The sequence below is a fragment of the Polypterus senegalus genome, chromosome 10 (assembly GCF_016835505.1).
Source record: "Polypterus senegalus isolate Bchr_013 chromosome 10, ASM1683550v1, whole genome shotgun sequence".
NCBI lineage: Eukaryota > Metazoa > Chordata > Cladistia > Polypteriformes > Polypteridae > Polypterus > Polypterus senegalus.
Genome location: NC_053163.1, coordinates 23,922,437 through 23,940,357, shown reverse-complemented (window position 1 = coordinate 23,940,357; position 17,921 = coordinate 23,922,437). Strand labels below are relative to the sequence as shown.

The following is a 17,921-nucleotide window of genomic DNA, read 5'->3' as shown; positions in this document are numbered from 1 at the left end:
AGGAAATACGAGAAATGCAAGAAATGCTGAACACATACCTAAAGCAGAAACTTTCCCCATATTATACTAATAATGACTGAAATGTATAATGTGTGAAGACTTTAGTCCAAATATCAAAAAAACACATGCATGCACTTTTATTCAAGAATATAAGCAAAGAAAAAAAAAAATATTCGATTGACATGTGACTGTCAATGAGTTAAAAACTCAAGCTCAAAAGTCAATCGACAGGGAAGTTTCATGTATTCTTGAATGGTGCAGAGGTAAGAACTGCTGCCTTATAATCTGAAGGTTGCAGGTTCGAGACTGGGCACTCCATATTTTGAGTAGTGAGCTGCTATTTATTATTATTATTTCTACAATATAATAAAAACATAAATTAAACATTTAATTTTGGCTACTTGTAAAAGTTAGCTGTTGTTTTTTTATTATTCAGTTTTATTCTCTCAGTGACGTTCATGTGGTACAATGAACTTGCCTCTTCCTGTCTGAGTTAATGCCGTTTATCTCCATTTTTTTCAAAAGAGCAGCGCTGTGGTTGACGCCTGCTCAGAACTATTTGTTGTACAGGCAATCAAAGATATGATGCCCTGTCACCGCTATCAGACTGGACAAAGGCAGGACCGTAACAACAGACAGCTTCTTCACAGTACTTTTTGCCAGCTAATAGACTGCTGCACCACAACACAACTCTGCTTGGCACCATAAATAAAATGGGACTTCCTCCTGCATCTGAAATCACTTCAGTATGCAAGCAATTCGCCACATTAGTGTTTAGATTGGACAGTGCCGTGCTGACAGTGTATAAGTCATAAGTCATGTTCTCTGATGAATCCCCTTTCTGATTGTTTAGGGCATCTGGAAGAAAGAAAACGTGAGTGGCGCTACCATGCCAACAGTAAAGCATCCTGAGACCATTCATGTGTGGAGTTGCTTCTCAGCCAAGGCAGTGGGCTCACTCACAAGTTTGCCTAAGAACACAGCCATGAATAAAGAATGGGACCAAAATATCCTCTAAGAGCAACTTCTCCCAACCATCCAAGAACAGTTTGATGACCAACAATGAACAATCCAGCATGATGGAGCACCAGGCCATAAGACAAAAGTGATAACTAAGTAGATTGGGGGAAAAAAACATCAACATTTTGGGGTCTATGGCCAGGAACCTCCCCAGACCTTAATCCCATTGAGAACTTGTGGTCAATCCTCAATAGGCGGGTGGACAAACAAAAACCCACAAATTCTGACAAATTCCAAGCATTGATTATGTAAGAATGGGCTGCCATCATTCAGGATTTGGCCCAGAAGATAACTGACGGCATGCTAGGGTATACTGCAGAGGTCTTGAAAAAGAAAGAAGGGCCAACACTGCAGATATTGACTATTTGCATAAACTTTATGTAATTGTCAATAAAAGCCTTTGAAACTTATGAAATGCTACTTCAGTATACCATAGAAACATCTGACACAAAGATCTAAAAGCACTTAATCAGCAAACTTTGTGAAAACCAATACTTGTATCATTCTCAAAACTTTTGGCCACAACTGTACAGTGGACTGGTGCCCCATCCATGGAGTAATGCCAGTGGCATAGGCTTTATTTAACATTATTGAATGAATTGTTTTTTTGTTATCCAGGTAAAATGCAAGTTATTTGTTTAGCAGATCCTCTGTCTGCACTTAGTAGAGCACAATTCAGGAAGTCTGTCTAACAAAGACTGTAATTGACAGGCTCAGACAGAAATTAAACATTCATTTACAAGGAAGAGATTGCACAGTGCATCCCCATAAATGTGACCATAACCACTTGTTTGAAACAATTTTAAAGTAGATGTCTGTGTGATCAGGAAGATTCTTGCCTTTAGAACTTCAAGTCCACTTTTTTTTTTCCCTCCACAGATCCAGAATGGGCTTCTTCAACTTTGGGAATTTTCATCTGTCATACCTGTTCAGGCATCCATAGGAATATATCAGAAGTCAGTAAAGTAAAATCTCTGACCCTCGCCCGTTGGGAAGACGGAGAAGTTCAGGTATCAACAACAGCTGTAAATGTTTTGTTCTTCAAAAAGTAATTCTTCACTGTATTCACTCCTTTTTTATTTTTGTATCTTTTTATTTTTTTTTTGCAGTTTATGTCTGAAAATGGAAATCTTAGAGCCTGTGCCAAATATGAAGCTGAAGTTCCGATGTATTATTACAAGCCTTCACACAAAGATTGTCAGTAAGTTTAGTAGAGAAAGTTTGAGACACCGGGTTGAAATGTAAGCCCTCTACAGTATTGCAGAGCACTTTCATTAAATATATAGAGTACTGTGCAAAGCTCTCAGTCCATGGTGATGTAAAATAGGAATGCTTTCAAAAACACTGGCATGAAAAGTTTGTATTCATCGGTAAGGGTGCAGTGAACAGAAAAAGCATGAATGAAATCGATATTTGGTGTGACCACCCTTTACCTTCTCTCAGGTTTCTGAAGGTCCTTGTGTGGTCAGGTGTTCCTTGTCTCAGTTCCATTGCAGAGTTTGGCGGTCTTACGTTTAATTCCCAGACTGACTTGGTGATGTGGAGATCAGGGCTCTGTGGAGACCATGCCATCTGTTGCAGGCCCCCCCTTTCCTCCTTTCTCTATAGATAGTATTTTTTATGATTTTGACTTGTGTTTGGGGTCATTGAGAGGCTGCAGAATGAAGTTGAGACCGATCAAATGCCTCTAATGATATGATAGATAAGAATCTGCTTGTGCTTCTCAGCACCTACAGTAGTTGGCCAGCAATTTTGATCAATTTTGCTTTGTGGAAATGGAGTCCTAAACCTGCAAGGTGGACTCCATTTTTGCCTGAAGACATTCATCCATGGCCCATTCTTCGTGGGTTTGGTAGACAATCTGCCTTCTGTTAGCCCCCAACATTTGAAATCTCAATTATCATCCCAGAGAACCTACTGCCAGTTTTACACATGCCAGTCATTGTACTTTTAGGTGGTTCGAATGCAGGGCTGTCTTAACATATGGCCACTGGCAGGGCATGGGTGCCAATGATGTTTTTGACGCCAATGTATGTTTCTGTTTTGCTATCAAAACGGGGGCCCTCCATTCACTACTTTGCCCGGGGGCCTATGATGCTGTTAATTAAGATGGCCCTAGTCATATGGCGTTATTTCCAACTTGGAGGAATGGCATTTTTGGTCATAACCCTTCCATGAAGACAACTTCTGATAAGATTTCTTCAGACTGTAGATGAGTTTACCAGGGTCCCAGTTGTTTCTGCCAGCTCTGAGGTGATACTCTTTTTGGACTTATTCTGATTTCGAAGGGAAGTAAGCTTGATGTATTTGCTGCCCGACCACTGAATTTCCAGTCTTCAGCCTTACACATTTATTTAAGAACTTGGACAGCACATCTGGAAAGTTCCGCTTGAGAGAGACTTTGATAGTACAGGATGGTCACTTCATGTCATGCTATGATTAATTTTGCCATGGTTTTAAACCACCGCATCTAACACCACCACAGATTTTTAGTGTGGTTGTTTCTTGCCCAGTTGAATTCCCCCTACAAAGTTACTTCTGTTTCATTTGGTCATTTTGGTTCAAACAACATATGATGTCATTGATCTTTAAGACCTTAATCAAGGACTGGCCTAATGGCGTAGACAGATTTGTTGGTACCCCTCTATAATAAAGAAGGACCCACAATTGTCTCTGAAATAACCTGAAACTGACAAAAGCAATTGGCACTCGCCATTGCTTATTCCATATTCAATAAGACATCAAGCAAAATGAAAACTAAAAAAATTACAATATGCAAGCTTTCGAGGTAACTCCGGCTCCTTTATATTCAACACAAATCAGACTTTGCTTTAGAGTTTAGATTCAACAGATTTTTTCAAATAATAACACACATGAAAATGGCATGGACAAAAGCCAGAAGGGATCCTACTCCGTTGTACAAGGCCCTTGACCTAAAAAATTGCTCCAAGGGCACGGTATGATGGCTGACCCCGCTCTATGACCCCCAAAGTGTCATGTGAAAAGACAATTTTCCCCTTGGGGATTAATACAGTGTACCCAAAAAAATGATAGGACGCTTAACCACATATTATGTTGCACAACCTTTAGAGTCAATCACTGCAAAGAAGCAGTTCCTGTTGCTCTCAGTAAGACTTCTACACCTGTCCACAGGTCGTTCGGCCCACTCTTCCTGAGCAAACTGCTCCAGCTGTGCCAGACAGACAGCATGTTTCAGTTCTTCCCACAGATGTTTGATGGAATTCAAATCAGGACTTATAGATGGCCACTTCAGAACAGTCCAATATTTTGTTCTTAGCCACTCTTGGTGCTTGTAGCTGTGTGTTTTGGCTTCTTAGTCTGTTGAAGGACCCTTGACCTGCGACAGAACTTTCTGACACTGGGCAGTATGTTTCAACCCTGAATGTCTTGATAGTCTTGAGATTTCATTGTTACCTGCACAGACACAAAGCACCCCATGCCAGACACAGCAAAGCAGCTACAAAACATAACTAAGCCTCCTCCATGTTTCACTGCATGGTGTTGTCTTCTTTGAAAGCTTCATTTGTTCATCTGTTGACACAGAGCTAATGTGACTTGCCAATAAGCTCCAGTTTTGTCTCATCTGACCAAAGGACATTTACCCAGAAGTACTGTGGCTTGTCAATATGCAAATTCCATTCTGGCATTTTTATGTTTTTCTTTCAACAGTGAAGACCTCCTGGGTTTTCTTCCATTGAGCCCACTGTCCCACACAAATGGTGCAATCAGACCCTGGTGGACCTTGACCTTAGAGTTCAGCTTGTATCTCTTTAGAAGTTGTCCTTGGCTTTTTCTCTATCATTCTCACAACCCTTCTGCCCATTCTGAGGTTGATTTTTCTGTTGCAGCCACGTCCAGAGAGGTTGACTATAGTGTCATGGACCTTAAACATCTCGATGGTATTCATATCTGTTGTCACTAGAACATCAAGCTGCTTGGAGATGGTCTTACGGCCTTTGCCTTCAGCATACTTGTCTATGATTATCTTTCTCTCCTTCGCTTTCTCTGGTTCAGGTTCTGTGTTGGACATGCGATGACACCAAACAGCAGGCTGATGACTTTTCTCCTTTTAAATCAGCTGAATGACTGATTGTACGATCCGAGACGCGAGTGATACGAATTCAAGAAAAGACCTAGTTTAGAAAATTACTCTAATCCAATTACTTAGGATCTTTTCTAGGGTGCCAACAAATGTGTCCGGGCCATTTTAGAGTATCTTGGTAGAATTAGCAAACCTTGATCTCTCTTCACACTTGTTTTGGTTTACTCGATGACATATCAAAGGCTTGCAGGTACACAGGGGACACTTGCTTTTCATTTTATCACTTTTCAGCAGACACACTGCACTTTTTCAATGAGTTGTAAGGGAACCAACAAATTTGTCCATGTCTGGTTCATCTATTAGTCAATCTATATATATAATTCACTAAGGGCATGCAAGACAGAGAGCCACACCCGCCAACTCTAACTAAGGGCAAGCAGGACAGAGAGCACATGCAAGACAAAGAGCCATGCCCGCCACCTCACAGAGCCCTGCCCACCAACTCTAAGACCATGGGATACGCACGACAGAGCCCCGCCCACCAACTCTAACCCTCCTCTTGCGTCATGGGGAACACACGACAGAGCCCCGCCCGCCATCTCTAATCCTACTTCCGCGTTCACCGTCGCTCTCGATCAAACAGCAGTAATTAGCAAACAAACAAAGATAACTGGCAGTAACAGTGCAAAATTCACAATTGGTCTGCCAGTTTGAAAAGATAAGTTTTGAGGGTAGTTTTTAAATGTGTTATTGAATCGAGCTGATTTAAATGAGAGAGAAGAGAATTCCCGAGTTGAGGAGCACTAGGAGAGACGCTCGAGCTCCCATAGAACAGAGTTTGATGTGTGGTACAGAAAGTCGAGCTGCAGATGAGGATCTGAGTGAGCGAGAGGAGTGTCAGTCTGTAGGAGATCAGTGAGGTTGTGGAGAGCTTTAAATGTTAAGAGCGGGATTTAGTATTGTATTCTGTAGTGAACAGGGAGCCAGTGAAGTTGAGAGAGAATAGGTGTAGCATGTTCAGTGGATTTAGAACAGCAGGTTATTATTCTGGCAGCAGAATTTTGAATAAATTGTAAGCGATAGATACATTTTTGTGGGATGTCTGATAGAATAGCATTACAGTAATATATACGTGAGGTGACTCGGGCATTAACAAATACTGTACTTTAGTACTGTGTTGCGTAAGAACAGGACGTCTAGAAATGTTTCAGAGATGTAAGAAAACAGTCCGAGAAAACGGGAGGAATTATTTAATAATAATAATAATAATAATAATAATATTATTATTATTATTATTTAATAATTGCCATTATTCGTGTATAACTGGATATAAATAATTGCATGTAAATGATTCGCCAAAATCTGTTGTATGTAAACAATACTGTTTAAAACGTTATTGTTTTTGCATCAGAAAGCCCGGTTTCCACGTCTACCTGTATTAGTTTAAATGTCACTTTTACCACTCGCAATATGGCGGACGCGCTGACTTAAGGCAAAGCCCTCACTGACTCACTCACTCACTCACTCACTCACTCACTCACTCACTCACTCACTCACTCATCACTAATTCTCCAACTTCCCATGTAGGTAGAAAGCTGACATTTGGCAGGCTTATTCCTTACAGCTTACTTACAAAAGTTAAGCAGGTTTCATTTCGATATTCTACATGTAACGGTCATAACGGTCGATAACAGACGACTATGTCCGCCATGTTGAACTTTCTTATTTATGGCCCCATCTTCACGAAATTTGGTAGGTGGCTTCCCTGTGCTAACCAAAACCGATGTACGTACTTATTTCGGTGGTATGACGCCACTGTCGGCCGCCATATTGAACTTTCCAACGTCACTAATTCTCCAACTTCCCGTGTAGGTAGAAGGCTGTAATTTGGCAGGCTCATTCCTTACAGGTTACTTACAAAGGTTAAGCAGGTTTAATTTTGAAATTCTATGCGTAACGGTCATAACGGTCAACAACGTCCGCCATGTTGAACTTTCTTATTCATGGCCCCATCTTCACAAAATTTGGTAGGCGGCTTCCCTGTGCTAACCGAAACCAATGTACGTACTTATTTCGGTGGTATGACGCCACTGTCAGCCACCATATTGAAGTTTCCAATGTCCCCCATCCCAACGCCTCCCATGTTATTGGCTGCCTGCCTATATAAGGCCGTCTGTCGCTCCAGTCTCTACATTCCCTTCCTTGCTTCACCACGGGATTCACGTCTCCCTGCTGATAACTACAGCCTTTTTATTTAATCCATGGCTTCTCCGTTGTTTTATTGTTCGTTTATTACGATTATAGTTATTGTGTAGGTATTTTAGACTTACTTTACATTGTTCAGGTACCCATTTCCTTTATCGTTCCAACCGTACCCCCATTAACATGTCTATCGAGGTGATCACCATCGATCAAAGAACTGTCACTTACCAAGTGGTTTCCATGCCCGGAGATGGCGCCTGCCTTTTCCATTCTCTTTGTTACATATTGCACGGCCATATCAGGCTCACTCTTGATATCCGGAGGAACATTCTGTCTTATGTATTGAATGAATGGGACAGGTTCAAGGTGTGGACTGATGACGGTACAGGAGATAATTATACTACACAGCAGCACTATAAGAGTAAAATGCTTAAGCCCTTCACCTATGCATCTGCATGTGAGTTGATGGCTGCTGCTGAATTGTTCGGTTGTCACTTTCAAGTGTACCAAAATGGCCAAATATTTTACACCTTTGGACAACCGCCAATGCCTCTTAAACATCTTAGATTGACAGGTGATGATTTCAGTAGTGGACACTTTGATGTTTATGAATGTTTAAACTCTCAAAAGCTAGATGCGAAGTTATCGATGAAACCGGTTGTATGCTTACAATACTTGACAGATGCCGAATGTCACTTCAACACAACAAGTCCTGCAAATACTGTCGTAATTGAAACAAACCATGAAACTCAAACCGATTATGACAGCAGCAATCCAAGCTGTGAGATTTGAGACAAGATTACTGTTCACATGGCCAACTGTACGTTACATGCTTAAGAGTAAGCTCAGCGCACAGCTTGGTCATATTACAACCGGAGGGCCAAACTGACAATGTGGTATACAAAGAGATCAACAAATAATTATTGGTATATTTTCCCTCAGTTTACAAAGGTTTAATTTTCTTCTTAATAAACATTTTAAGGCAGTACTTCGCCGCTGCCAAGCGCGGGTATTTTGCTAGTCACATTATAACAGTCAGCATAACAATACTCTAACTAACAAAGTCAAAATTTTGTAGCTGGGGGACATTACACAAAATTTTGAAGGTCTCCAAGGTAGACCCTATTTTACACTTTATTAAAATTTGGCGTATAGTCTGAGAAAAGGCGCCACAGTCTGCTCTGCTCCATCTATCTCTGCCATGCGCGACTGGAGACGTGTCTGATATGAAAACAAGCAAACAGCTAGTTTGAAAAATCAATCTAATCCAATTATTTATGATATTTTCTAGGGGTACCAACAAATGTGTCTAGGCTGTTTTAGAATATCTTTGTAGAATAAGCAAACCCTGATCTCTTATTTCTTTACTCGATAATAACATCAGTGGCACGCAGGTACACAGGGGACACTTGCTTTTCATTTCGTCGCTTTTCAAGAAGCAGACAGCGCTTTTTTAGTGAGCTGCAAAGAGACCAACAAATGTGCATGAGATAACTACGATCATCTCACGTGTTTTAACTTTAAAGCGCTCTATAAATATAGTTAATGTTTCTTTCTTTAAGAACATTCAGATATCTTGTCTGATTGCAAAAAGGAATGTTATGAACTCTAAAATGCACCCTTTTCTATTGACACACTAATCCAGAAGACATAAAATTAACTAAGACAAATATTTTTGGGAACTTTCTGAAGTGCCTAACACTTTTGAACAGCACTGTGTATAAATTACATGTTGTGATGTGTAATTTTGTTCATCTAGATCAGTGTTTCTCAACCTTTAAGTATTTGCGACCCGAATTTTCATAACAGTTTTAATTGCGCCCCCGTAACGTTTTTTTGAAAGAAGCACACTAATACCAATTTGTTCTTTTTAAATTAAGGATATATCATAGATGCATATTCTATGAAACCTACTTAAATTTTAAATTTATCTAACTCTATATTTATTTTTCTAGTATCAGAATGTAGTTTAAGTTCATTTGTTTTGGTTTGAATAGATGTATTTTTCATATTTTTGATTCTTGTTGTCTTTTTTTCACATCTTCGCGCCTTCCTTTTTGTTACTTCACGCCCCCCTAGGGGGGCCCGCCCCACAGTTTGAGAACCACTGATCTAGATAATCATTTTGCCTTTCTAGTAAAGTAGGCATAAATAAATGCCTTTATGATATGCTAATTTCAGTTTTCACTCCTACAAGCTCCAAATCCCACTTTTCCACATCATCTGACTGGCATGACACCCGACCCTCGCCCTTCACATTGCAGATTGTGAGCCCACATGGCTCCTCCATGTAGCTTTTTCCGGCCAAGCTGAGCTGAGGTGTGTGGGTCTACCAGTCACCAAGCACTAGCTAGTGGACGCCACCAGGGCTGGTTGCAGGATTAGACTTCTGATAGCTTTCTTATGGGTGAGGATAGCATCCGTCCATCCATTTCCCACCACTTATCCAAAGCCATGGGGGCAACAGTCTTAGCAGTGAGGCCCATACGTCCCTTTCCCCAGACACACTTGCCAACTCATACTATGGGATCCCAAGGCATTCCCAGGTCTTTTGGGAAATATAATACTCTTAGTAAGCCCTTTCCCCGGGGTCTTCTCCCAGCTGGTCATGCATGTAAAGACTCCACAGGGAAGCATCCATATCAGATGCCCGAACCATCTCAGTTGGCTCCTTTCGATACGGGTCAGCAGCGCTATTCTAGGCCTCTCTAATTGGAGAGAGGCCCACGTGTGCCTGTGTCTCTAAGGTCCCAAAATTTACACTGCAAGTCAGGATAAAAAACCAAGTTGTGAAGTCAAAGAACTCCGTGATCAAATTGTGGTGACACAAACTCTTCCGGATGTTGCCGCTTCTCACCCTGTCTCTAAGGGAGAGTCGAGCTAGCCTGCAGAGAAAGCACATTTCAGCCATGTGTACCCGTGATCTCATTCTTTTTGGTCATTACCCAAAGCTCATGACCGTAGGTGAGTGTAGGGACATTAAATTAAATTAACAGCTTCTCCTTTTTCACCTCTACCGATCGGAGTAAAGTTAACATAAATGAGATAATTCCACTCCAATTCACCCCTATTAACACCATCTTTGACTTAAAAATTTCAGTAAAGATCTCATTTTCAATTTATTTTTTGACATGTAATTAATATCTTTAGAGAAAGCTGAGTTATGAACAAGAGCCAGCAATCAAGGACTGATCTGAGCTGGAAGAGGGGATGGAGGGAAAGAGATCACGTCACATTTTGTTTCGGACTTCCCAGATGCAGCACAACCTCTGTAACTGTCAGTTACATTTACACTTTGTGTTGTTTTTTTAGGATTTTAAAAGAGCAGTGGATCCGTGCAAAATATGAAAGGAACGAGTTCACCGAGCCTGAAAAGGAGCTGCCTTATGAACAGAGTAAGTGTTTCACATTTTAATCAGTGATTAGGGGTTAATATGGAGCCTTGTGATAGCCTTCAGTGGAGCACTTGCAGTTTGTTTGGACTGATATTTAAGAAAGAGTGCATGTCAGCTTAAGGCTACCTATAAAACAGTAGCAAGACAGCAGGGGGCACCAAAAACACACAGATGACAGGATATTGTGTTGCAGAGGTGTCGGTAACTGTCTGTGTTAGAATCGGGGGGCTTAGTCTCAGTTCCTTGAGGGTTTTATTCCAAACAGTTATTTAATTAAATCCAAATACTAGCTGTTAATCCAACATGTTGTTTAAATACAGAGCTTCTTAACACATCCTTTCTGTTCTGTCAGACATTTATGATATTACCTTGTATGCATTCAGTTTGGAATTGTTGGCATAGCACACTTTACTGAGTGCAGGCACTGTGTGCTTACAAATACGCCAGCCATGTGATTAAAGCAAGACGCTACAAAGTACACTTATGTATTAATACAGGACATGTTCCATGTTGATAAGCACAGTAAGAATTTCATTGTGCTCTACACAGAAGACAATAATGACCCTAAAGACCTATAAACACACTGTAAAAAAAGTAAAATACTAATAATTAATATGAAATAATCACAATATCAAAATCTGTTAACACAATAATTGAGGATGGACCTGTTGACAATGGAGAACACAACCTAAATACCCGTGTTTATCTCTCAAGAGTCAGGTCAGGTTGAGGAGCATGCACTGGTCCAGTACATTGCCGCACCCACCACATGACAAAACGGTATGAGCTACCGTGGAAATGTGCGTGGCTTTACGCCAAGTTTAGGTTTTATACATCGCGATTTGAATGTGGAAACGTTCTTACGCAACATTTTTGTGTGTACGCACCATTTATACATGAGGCCCCAGGCCCTGCTCATCGCCTGTCTAATACTAGTGCTACGATTAAACATGGCAGTAAAAAAGGCTTGCTATTGGGGCAAGGAGCCTGAAGTTGCTATGGCACTCCACCGGACCTGAGCCTGTGTTACAGTATATCCAATGTTTACGCAACTTTTATTCAATTTTGTCGATGGCTAATCAGGTTAATTTTTATTATTTAATTATTTAATACCAGTAATGGCGCACTTGACTTGATCATTCCTAGTTTTCATCCTCTTTCTCTGTACTTTTAGCATTCGTTTGCTCAGAGGTTGATGCGCTTGCTGCTTCCTGAGCAGCTCTTCTTACCTCGACCCTAGCGGCCCACTTCTTCTCTTCTTTCGTCGGCATCTTTTCGTGTTAAAACTGATTAAGTCAGTGTTTGTGTTGCAATTACTTACTATGTTTTCGTCAATTTTTCACTTAAGCGCCACCTCAAGAATGATTTAAGATATGAAGAGGTAGGGGAAGTGACGGCGAAGATGGTAGGGAATGAGAACGCATATGCGTACTCAACATAGTCGCCCTGCTGGCTGCTGCAGAGAGTTGATTCTACAATAAAACAAAAATAAAAAGAGGAATAACCTTGGAGGTCAATCATCACCCCAGAAGTGGATAGTAGACGTCACCTAGTATATGTGTACCAAATTTCAGGTCAATCAGTCAAACGGTTTGCAAGCTACAGGTGATTTAAAATCCTGGGCAGACAGCCATGGTAGCGTATTATATATATATAACGATTGCTGTGGTTTTCATGGGACATTTCACTCTGCACATGTGCTGGTAAAGGCTGGCTTGAAGAGTCCATACTTGATTACGTTTAAGCTTCCCGTTTGCAGTATGTCTGTAGTTGGCTTTATCTAACTTTATCATTCATTGCTGCTTTTTGTACAGGTGTCCGAGAAGGCTTTCTCTGGAAGCGAGGCCGAGACAATGGACAGTTTTTCAGCAGGCGGTTTGTCCTCTCGGATCGAGATGGCACACTAAAATATTTTGCCAAAAATGATGTAGGTGCTTACCGAAAAAAAAAAAAAATATATATATATATATATATTACCCAGTGCACTGAATGTGTTGTTAAATGTTCTGAGTTCTGTTTTTGCAGGCAAAGGAGCCGAAGATCACTATTAAAGTGGATACGCTTAATGCCACCTTCCAGCCAGCAAAGATTGGCAACCCCAATGGTCTGCAGCTTACGTTTCTGAAGGATTTCAGGACACGAAACATCTTCATATACCACGAGAGCAGCAAGGTAATTGAACGACTGATGGGAGGAAACATTGTAACACTCGCTTGACATCTTCCCCCATCCGAGTGTTACTCCCATCTCTTTTCCCATCTTTCCTCTGTAGGAGATCGTGGATTGGTTCAATGCCATTCGGGCCGTACAGCTCCACTACCTTCAGGTGGCTTTTCCAGGAAGCAGCAATGTGGATGTGAGTAGATGTTAAGCCTGTGAAGATGAATAAAACAAATAAAATATCTTGGAGCAATAGATTTGAACTCCGAGTGATCTTTATAGTTGTTAGAATTCTCAGGAATTGTTGATACAAGTAGCGAAAAACTCTTTTTTCCAACATGTACTAAAACATGACATGTGTTTGTGACAGCTGTATAATTATTTCTTGTACATATCATGTCATTTTCTAACCCATTTAATCCAGACCAAGGGTGTACTTTTCTGTCTTTTTAATTTTCTTCCTTTTTTGTCATTCTGGCGTGTGTTCAGATCATACTGTGTGTGTATGTCTACTGATTTATCTACAGTATTTATGGATTTATTTAAAGAGCTTCTCTAACAAGCCAAATTTCCCCCAGGGGCCAAATAAAGATCTATCTGTCTAAGAGTCCCAGGACATTCTGACACGTAGTGCCCTGCTGTGGGCTACTTTAGTGTTCATTTAGATTAGAGTACATAAACTTTATTAATCCCTTGTTTGAAGATCAAATGCATACAACAGCAGAAGAATAAAAACAACAACAACAACATTTGCTTATCCAGCATAAAACCAGGATACAGACTCACAGGACAGATAATACATAGTGCATAATAATGATAATTATAGATAATAATAGATAATCCAGCAGCATGTATTGAATTAGTGAAGCCTGTGAAAACTAACACAATGATACCTGTTTTTTTGTGGAGTTTGTCAGTGATGGTTTCTCTGGGTGTTCTGCTCCATTGACACTCCTAGGACTTGTGCGGCAGGTTACTCGCCCTTATTATAAGTCAGGGGTGGGTGAAGTCGTTCCTGGAGGGCCGCAGTGGCTGCAGGTTTTTGCTCCAAACCAATTGCTTAATAAGAAACCCTTATTGCTCAAGTAACACTTGTGCGTCATTTTTGTTGTCTCGCTCATTAAGATTTTGAACCCTTATTGCTTATTTTACTCTTAAACTGCTGTATTCTCATTTTTTAATTGCTCCTTATTAGCAAGAAGATGCAAATGGCAAACGAGACCAGCATTTCTCCATTTAGCTTGTTTCCATTTACACCCGTGTATATTTATCATGCACTATTTGGTTTAATTAAATACTTAGAAGGAAAGTGAAGAGAAAAAAGTGAAGGACTGAGAATTACTTCTCCATTTTAGCCTTCAGATCATTTGGATGATATCCTTAGAAAGGAAAAAAAAATCTAGGATATGAGAATGAAAAGACATGGCAGAGTTAAAGCATTAGCAAGCCATGAAATTAAATTATTGGTAACAATTGTTTTCTAATTAAGAAATAGGGTTAGAACATAAACTTGCAGCCGCTGCGGCCCTCCAGGACTGACTTTACCCACCCCTGTTATAAGCGAATGTGGAGGGTACATGGAGATGCCCTGTGATAAACTGGCATTCCATCCTGGGTTAGTGCCTGCTTTGCCACCAGCGTTGATCAGTTTAATACAATCTTCCTAGTACTTGGGTGTTGTATCGTGTTAGCCATTATGAATGTAGTGAGAAGTCGAGCAAAACGTCTCACTACAATCTTCCTAGAGTGACATTTGTAACTGAGTTCTATTTTTTTTATTTTAGTTGATACCAAAACTGACAAGAAACTTCCTGAAAGAAGGCTACATGGAAAAGACAGGCCCAAGGGTAAAGAATTTCTGTTTCACAGTATATCAGCTGATCTTCAAGGTGGAGTGAAATTGAAACGTGATGTGTTTAGACCAACAACCTTGTCATCTCCCCTCTCTTTTATTTCGCAGAAATTCGTCAGTCAAACTTTATTTTGGGTCGTGTTTTTCATTTGTTAAAAGTTTGATTGTAATGCTTTAATACGGTGCACTGAAATTCCATGGGATGACATTCACCTAAGTAGTAATGAAGCTGCCCAGAATAGTGAAGCCTTCATATCCACGGCACACACCTGGGCTTCTACTGCAAGCGTGAAATAAGAGAATAAAATAAGCAGACTAAACAAAGCGGTATATGATCTAAACACTGGTCTGTTTTTAACAATACTGAACTTTATTAAGCAGACATCTACAGTACAGGCAACTTACAAAAGTAAATCGTAATACTTATAAGTAGCAAGCAACAGAGAACAGAATAGAAAAGTGCAGCACAGTACAAAAGTACAGTGGTTGTTGCCAAGGTTGGTTGAAAAACTTAAAGCAGTCTAAACCTACAAACTGGCAAATAAAGGGGTGCCATTTGAAAGGAAATTGAGTTTAGAGACAGTTGGAGTAATGTTTCTGAATAAACTCGCCACATATGTCACCTTTTATTTTGACAGCAAACTGAAGGCTTCAAGAAAAGGTGGTTCACTTTGGATCACAGACGTCTGATGTACTTCAAGGACCCACTTGTGAGTATCTTTTTACAAATGTTTCATTAATGCATACATACATACACACATATATGTATGTATGTGTATATATATATATATATATATATATATATACAGTGGAACCTCTAGATACAAGTTTAATTCGTAATTTCTTGTATCTAGAACAAAACTTCCCCATTGAAAATAATGGAAATCCAGTTAATCCGTTCCGCACCCCCAAAAATATCAACATAAAAATCAATTTTCCTAACAAATAACACTGATAAATAAGTGTGGATACACTTTGTCTGCTGAGCGTCATGTGATCATAACTGAGCTGATGGTTCTTCTCGCTCGTGCGCCTCTCTCTCTCTCTCTCTGTCTCTCTCTCTCCTCTTGAGGGTAGAGAAAAGCCAAGCAAAATGACACCTTTTATTGGCTAACTAAAAAGATTACAATATGCAGGCTTTTGAGGCAACTCAGGCCCCTTCTTCAGGCAAGATGTAATCAAAGCTTGCATATTGTAATCTTTTTAGTTAGCCAATAAAAGGTGTCATTTTGCTTGGCTTTTCTCTACATTCATAATGGCTAACACGGTACAACACCCTAGTACTCCTCTTGAGGGCAATCATCTCCTATTCTCCGTCTGCATGTCCGCAATATTTTTGGATACGCTTATACGGCGAACTGCTACAGCGAAACAATGAAATCACAAGCGCACAAACGCGTAGATCCTCACGCTACGGGAGAACAAGGAACACTGAGTGAGCTGACGGGCTGGCATAGTCAGCTTGGGTGAATCCCCGAGTCGAGGCGGATTGGGAAACACGTCACGCATAACCACAGCCTGGCTCGTGGCTCGTTACGAGCCAATGCTCGTATTTAGATCCAAATTTTTGGCTCATACTTTCCTCATCTTGAATATCTCGTATACAGAGGTGATCGTATCTAGAGGTTCCACTGTGTATATGTATATATATATATATATATATATATATATATATATATATATATATATATATAGTGACAGATAGGGGGCGCTATAGCTCCCTTGAACCCCTGTCCAATGCACCAGACACCAGATAAAAGTCCACAAGTTGACTTTATTAATACAGCACAGTGCGCAAATCATCCCCTCCTCCACTATACTCATTAAATTATTCAAAACAATTACAATAAACAATCCTCCACTCCCAGATGCATTGCCACCCTTCCACCCAGCTCAGCTCGCCGTCTGGGAGCTCCCACAATCCTTTTATAGTTCCTGAAGTGTTCCAATCCCCAGTCCATGTGATCTTCTATGACTTCCGGGTCAGATCAAAAGTCCTTTTATTCACCCCGGAAGCACGTCATTCCCCTTGTCCATGTGACTCGGACGTACTTCTGGGGCGTAGGGTAAATAAACACTGTTCCTCCCTGAAGCATGTCCTAGAGGCCCCCATGGTATCCAGCAGGGCAGTGTATAAAAACTCCAATGTTCATGATGCCCTGCTGGTCTTTGGGGAACCTCCATACTGCAGGCAGGGCTCCACCTGGCGGCTTGGGGGTATTGGCCGGGATGAACAGCCGGCCATACACCACATATATATATATATATATATATATACTAGGCTCACCTGCCTTTTAAAGAAACCGACTTTTAAGTTGACCACTTCTTAAGGTAATTCAATATGTAGATCAATTTGATATTTTATACAAACTCATTAATTTGGTTATATTGCATTGGAGCGGTATTACTTTAATACTCGTAGTTTCTGTTATTTTTGTGATGAAATTTAAACTTTTTTTCTATATTGAGGTCGCCCTTTTGAACCCCCCTGATATTTACTACGTGGTGAGGCATTTGAACTCCATCAACATTAATTATTTCCAGAGACATCATTTTGTCTTTTTTTCCAGCACATCGCGCACAAAAGCAAGGGAACGATGGGAGCACCAGAACTCTGCTCACATCATGTCGCTTCGTACCGCAAGCTGCAAGTAGTAAGTCTGTGATAAGCGGAATACCACTATGCTTTATACTTACGGGATGGAAGGACAATCCCGACCATTTTTATATAGTAAGAAAGAAGAAGAAGATATCGCACCGTCTGGAGTAGAAAATCATCTTTTACCTGGAAAAACGAAACTACAAATCCCATCGTGCATTGCAAAATGGACGGGGCGTGTGTGAAACTCTGCGCCTGCGTAGCACTCACGGGACGGAAGGACAATCCCGACCGCTTTTATATAGACGGATATATATATATATATATATATATATATATACGGTCAAACTTGGTTATAACGATTTCTTGGTTATAATGAAAAAAACAGCATGTAAATTTGCCCAGTTATAACGAGCGAAATCTCAGTTATTACGAACAACACCTGACCACATCCTGGACTTTTGCAAGCCACTTAGCGGAATAAATTTCAATATGCAATAAATTTTTTTATCTATTTTCGGGAGCAATGTGATGACTGTTACCATACAGAATTACTTCAGGAAATCAACATCTGATATTTTTGAAGAAGAGGACAATTGCCATTATCTACACGGGATCGCAAAAACAATC

The 17,921-nt window shown here is 40.4% G+C and overlaps 1 protein-coding gene across 1 annotated transcript in view; it reads left to right on the top strand.

The window, feature by feature from the left end:
• The window catches only part of zgc:92360 (uncharacterized protein LOC436988 homolog), a 65,886-nt gene that overhangs the window by 43,303 nt on the left and 4,662 nt on the right, over positions 1-17,921 (top strand). Inside the window, exons 2-9 of the mRNA XM_039765544.1 lie at positions 1,900-2,030; positions 2,130-2,221; positions 10,598-10,680; positions 12,495-12,607; positions 12,706-12,852; positions 12,953-13,036; positions 14,625-14,687; positions 15,331-15,402. Coding sequence (XP_039621478.1) covers positions 1,900-2,030; positions 2,130-2,221; positions 10,598-10,680; positions 12,495-12,607; positions 12,706-12,852; positions 12,953-13,036; positions 14,625-14,687; positions 15,331-15,402 — 785 coding nt within the window. The remainder of the gene's footprint in view (positions 1-1,899; positions 2,031-2,129; positions 2,222-10,597; positions 10,681-12,494; positions 12,608-12,705; positions 12,853-12,952; positions 13,037-14,624; positions 14,688-15,330; positions 15,403-17,921) is intronic.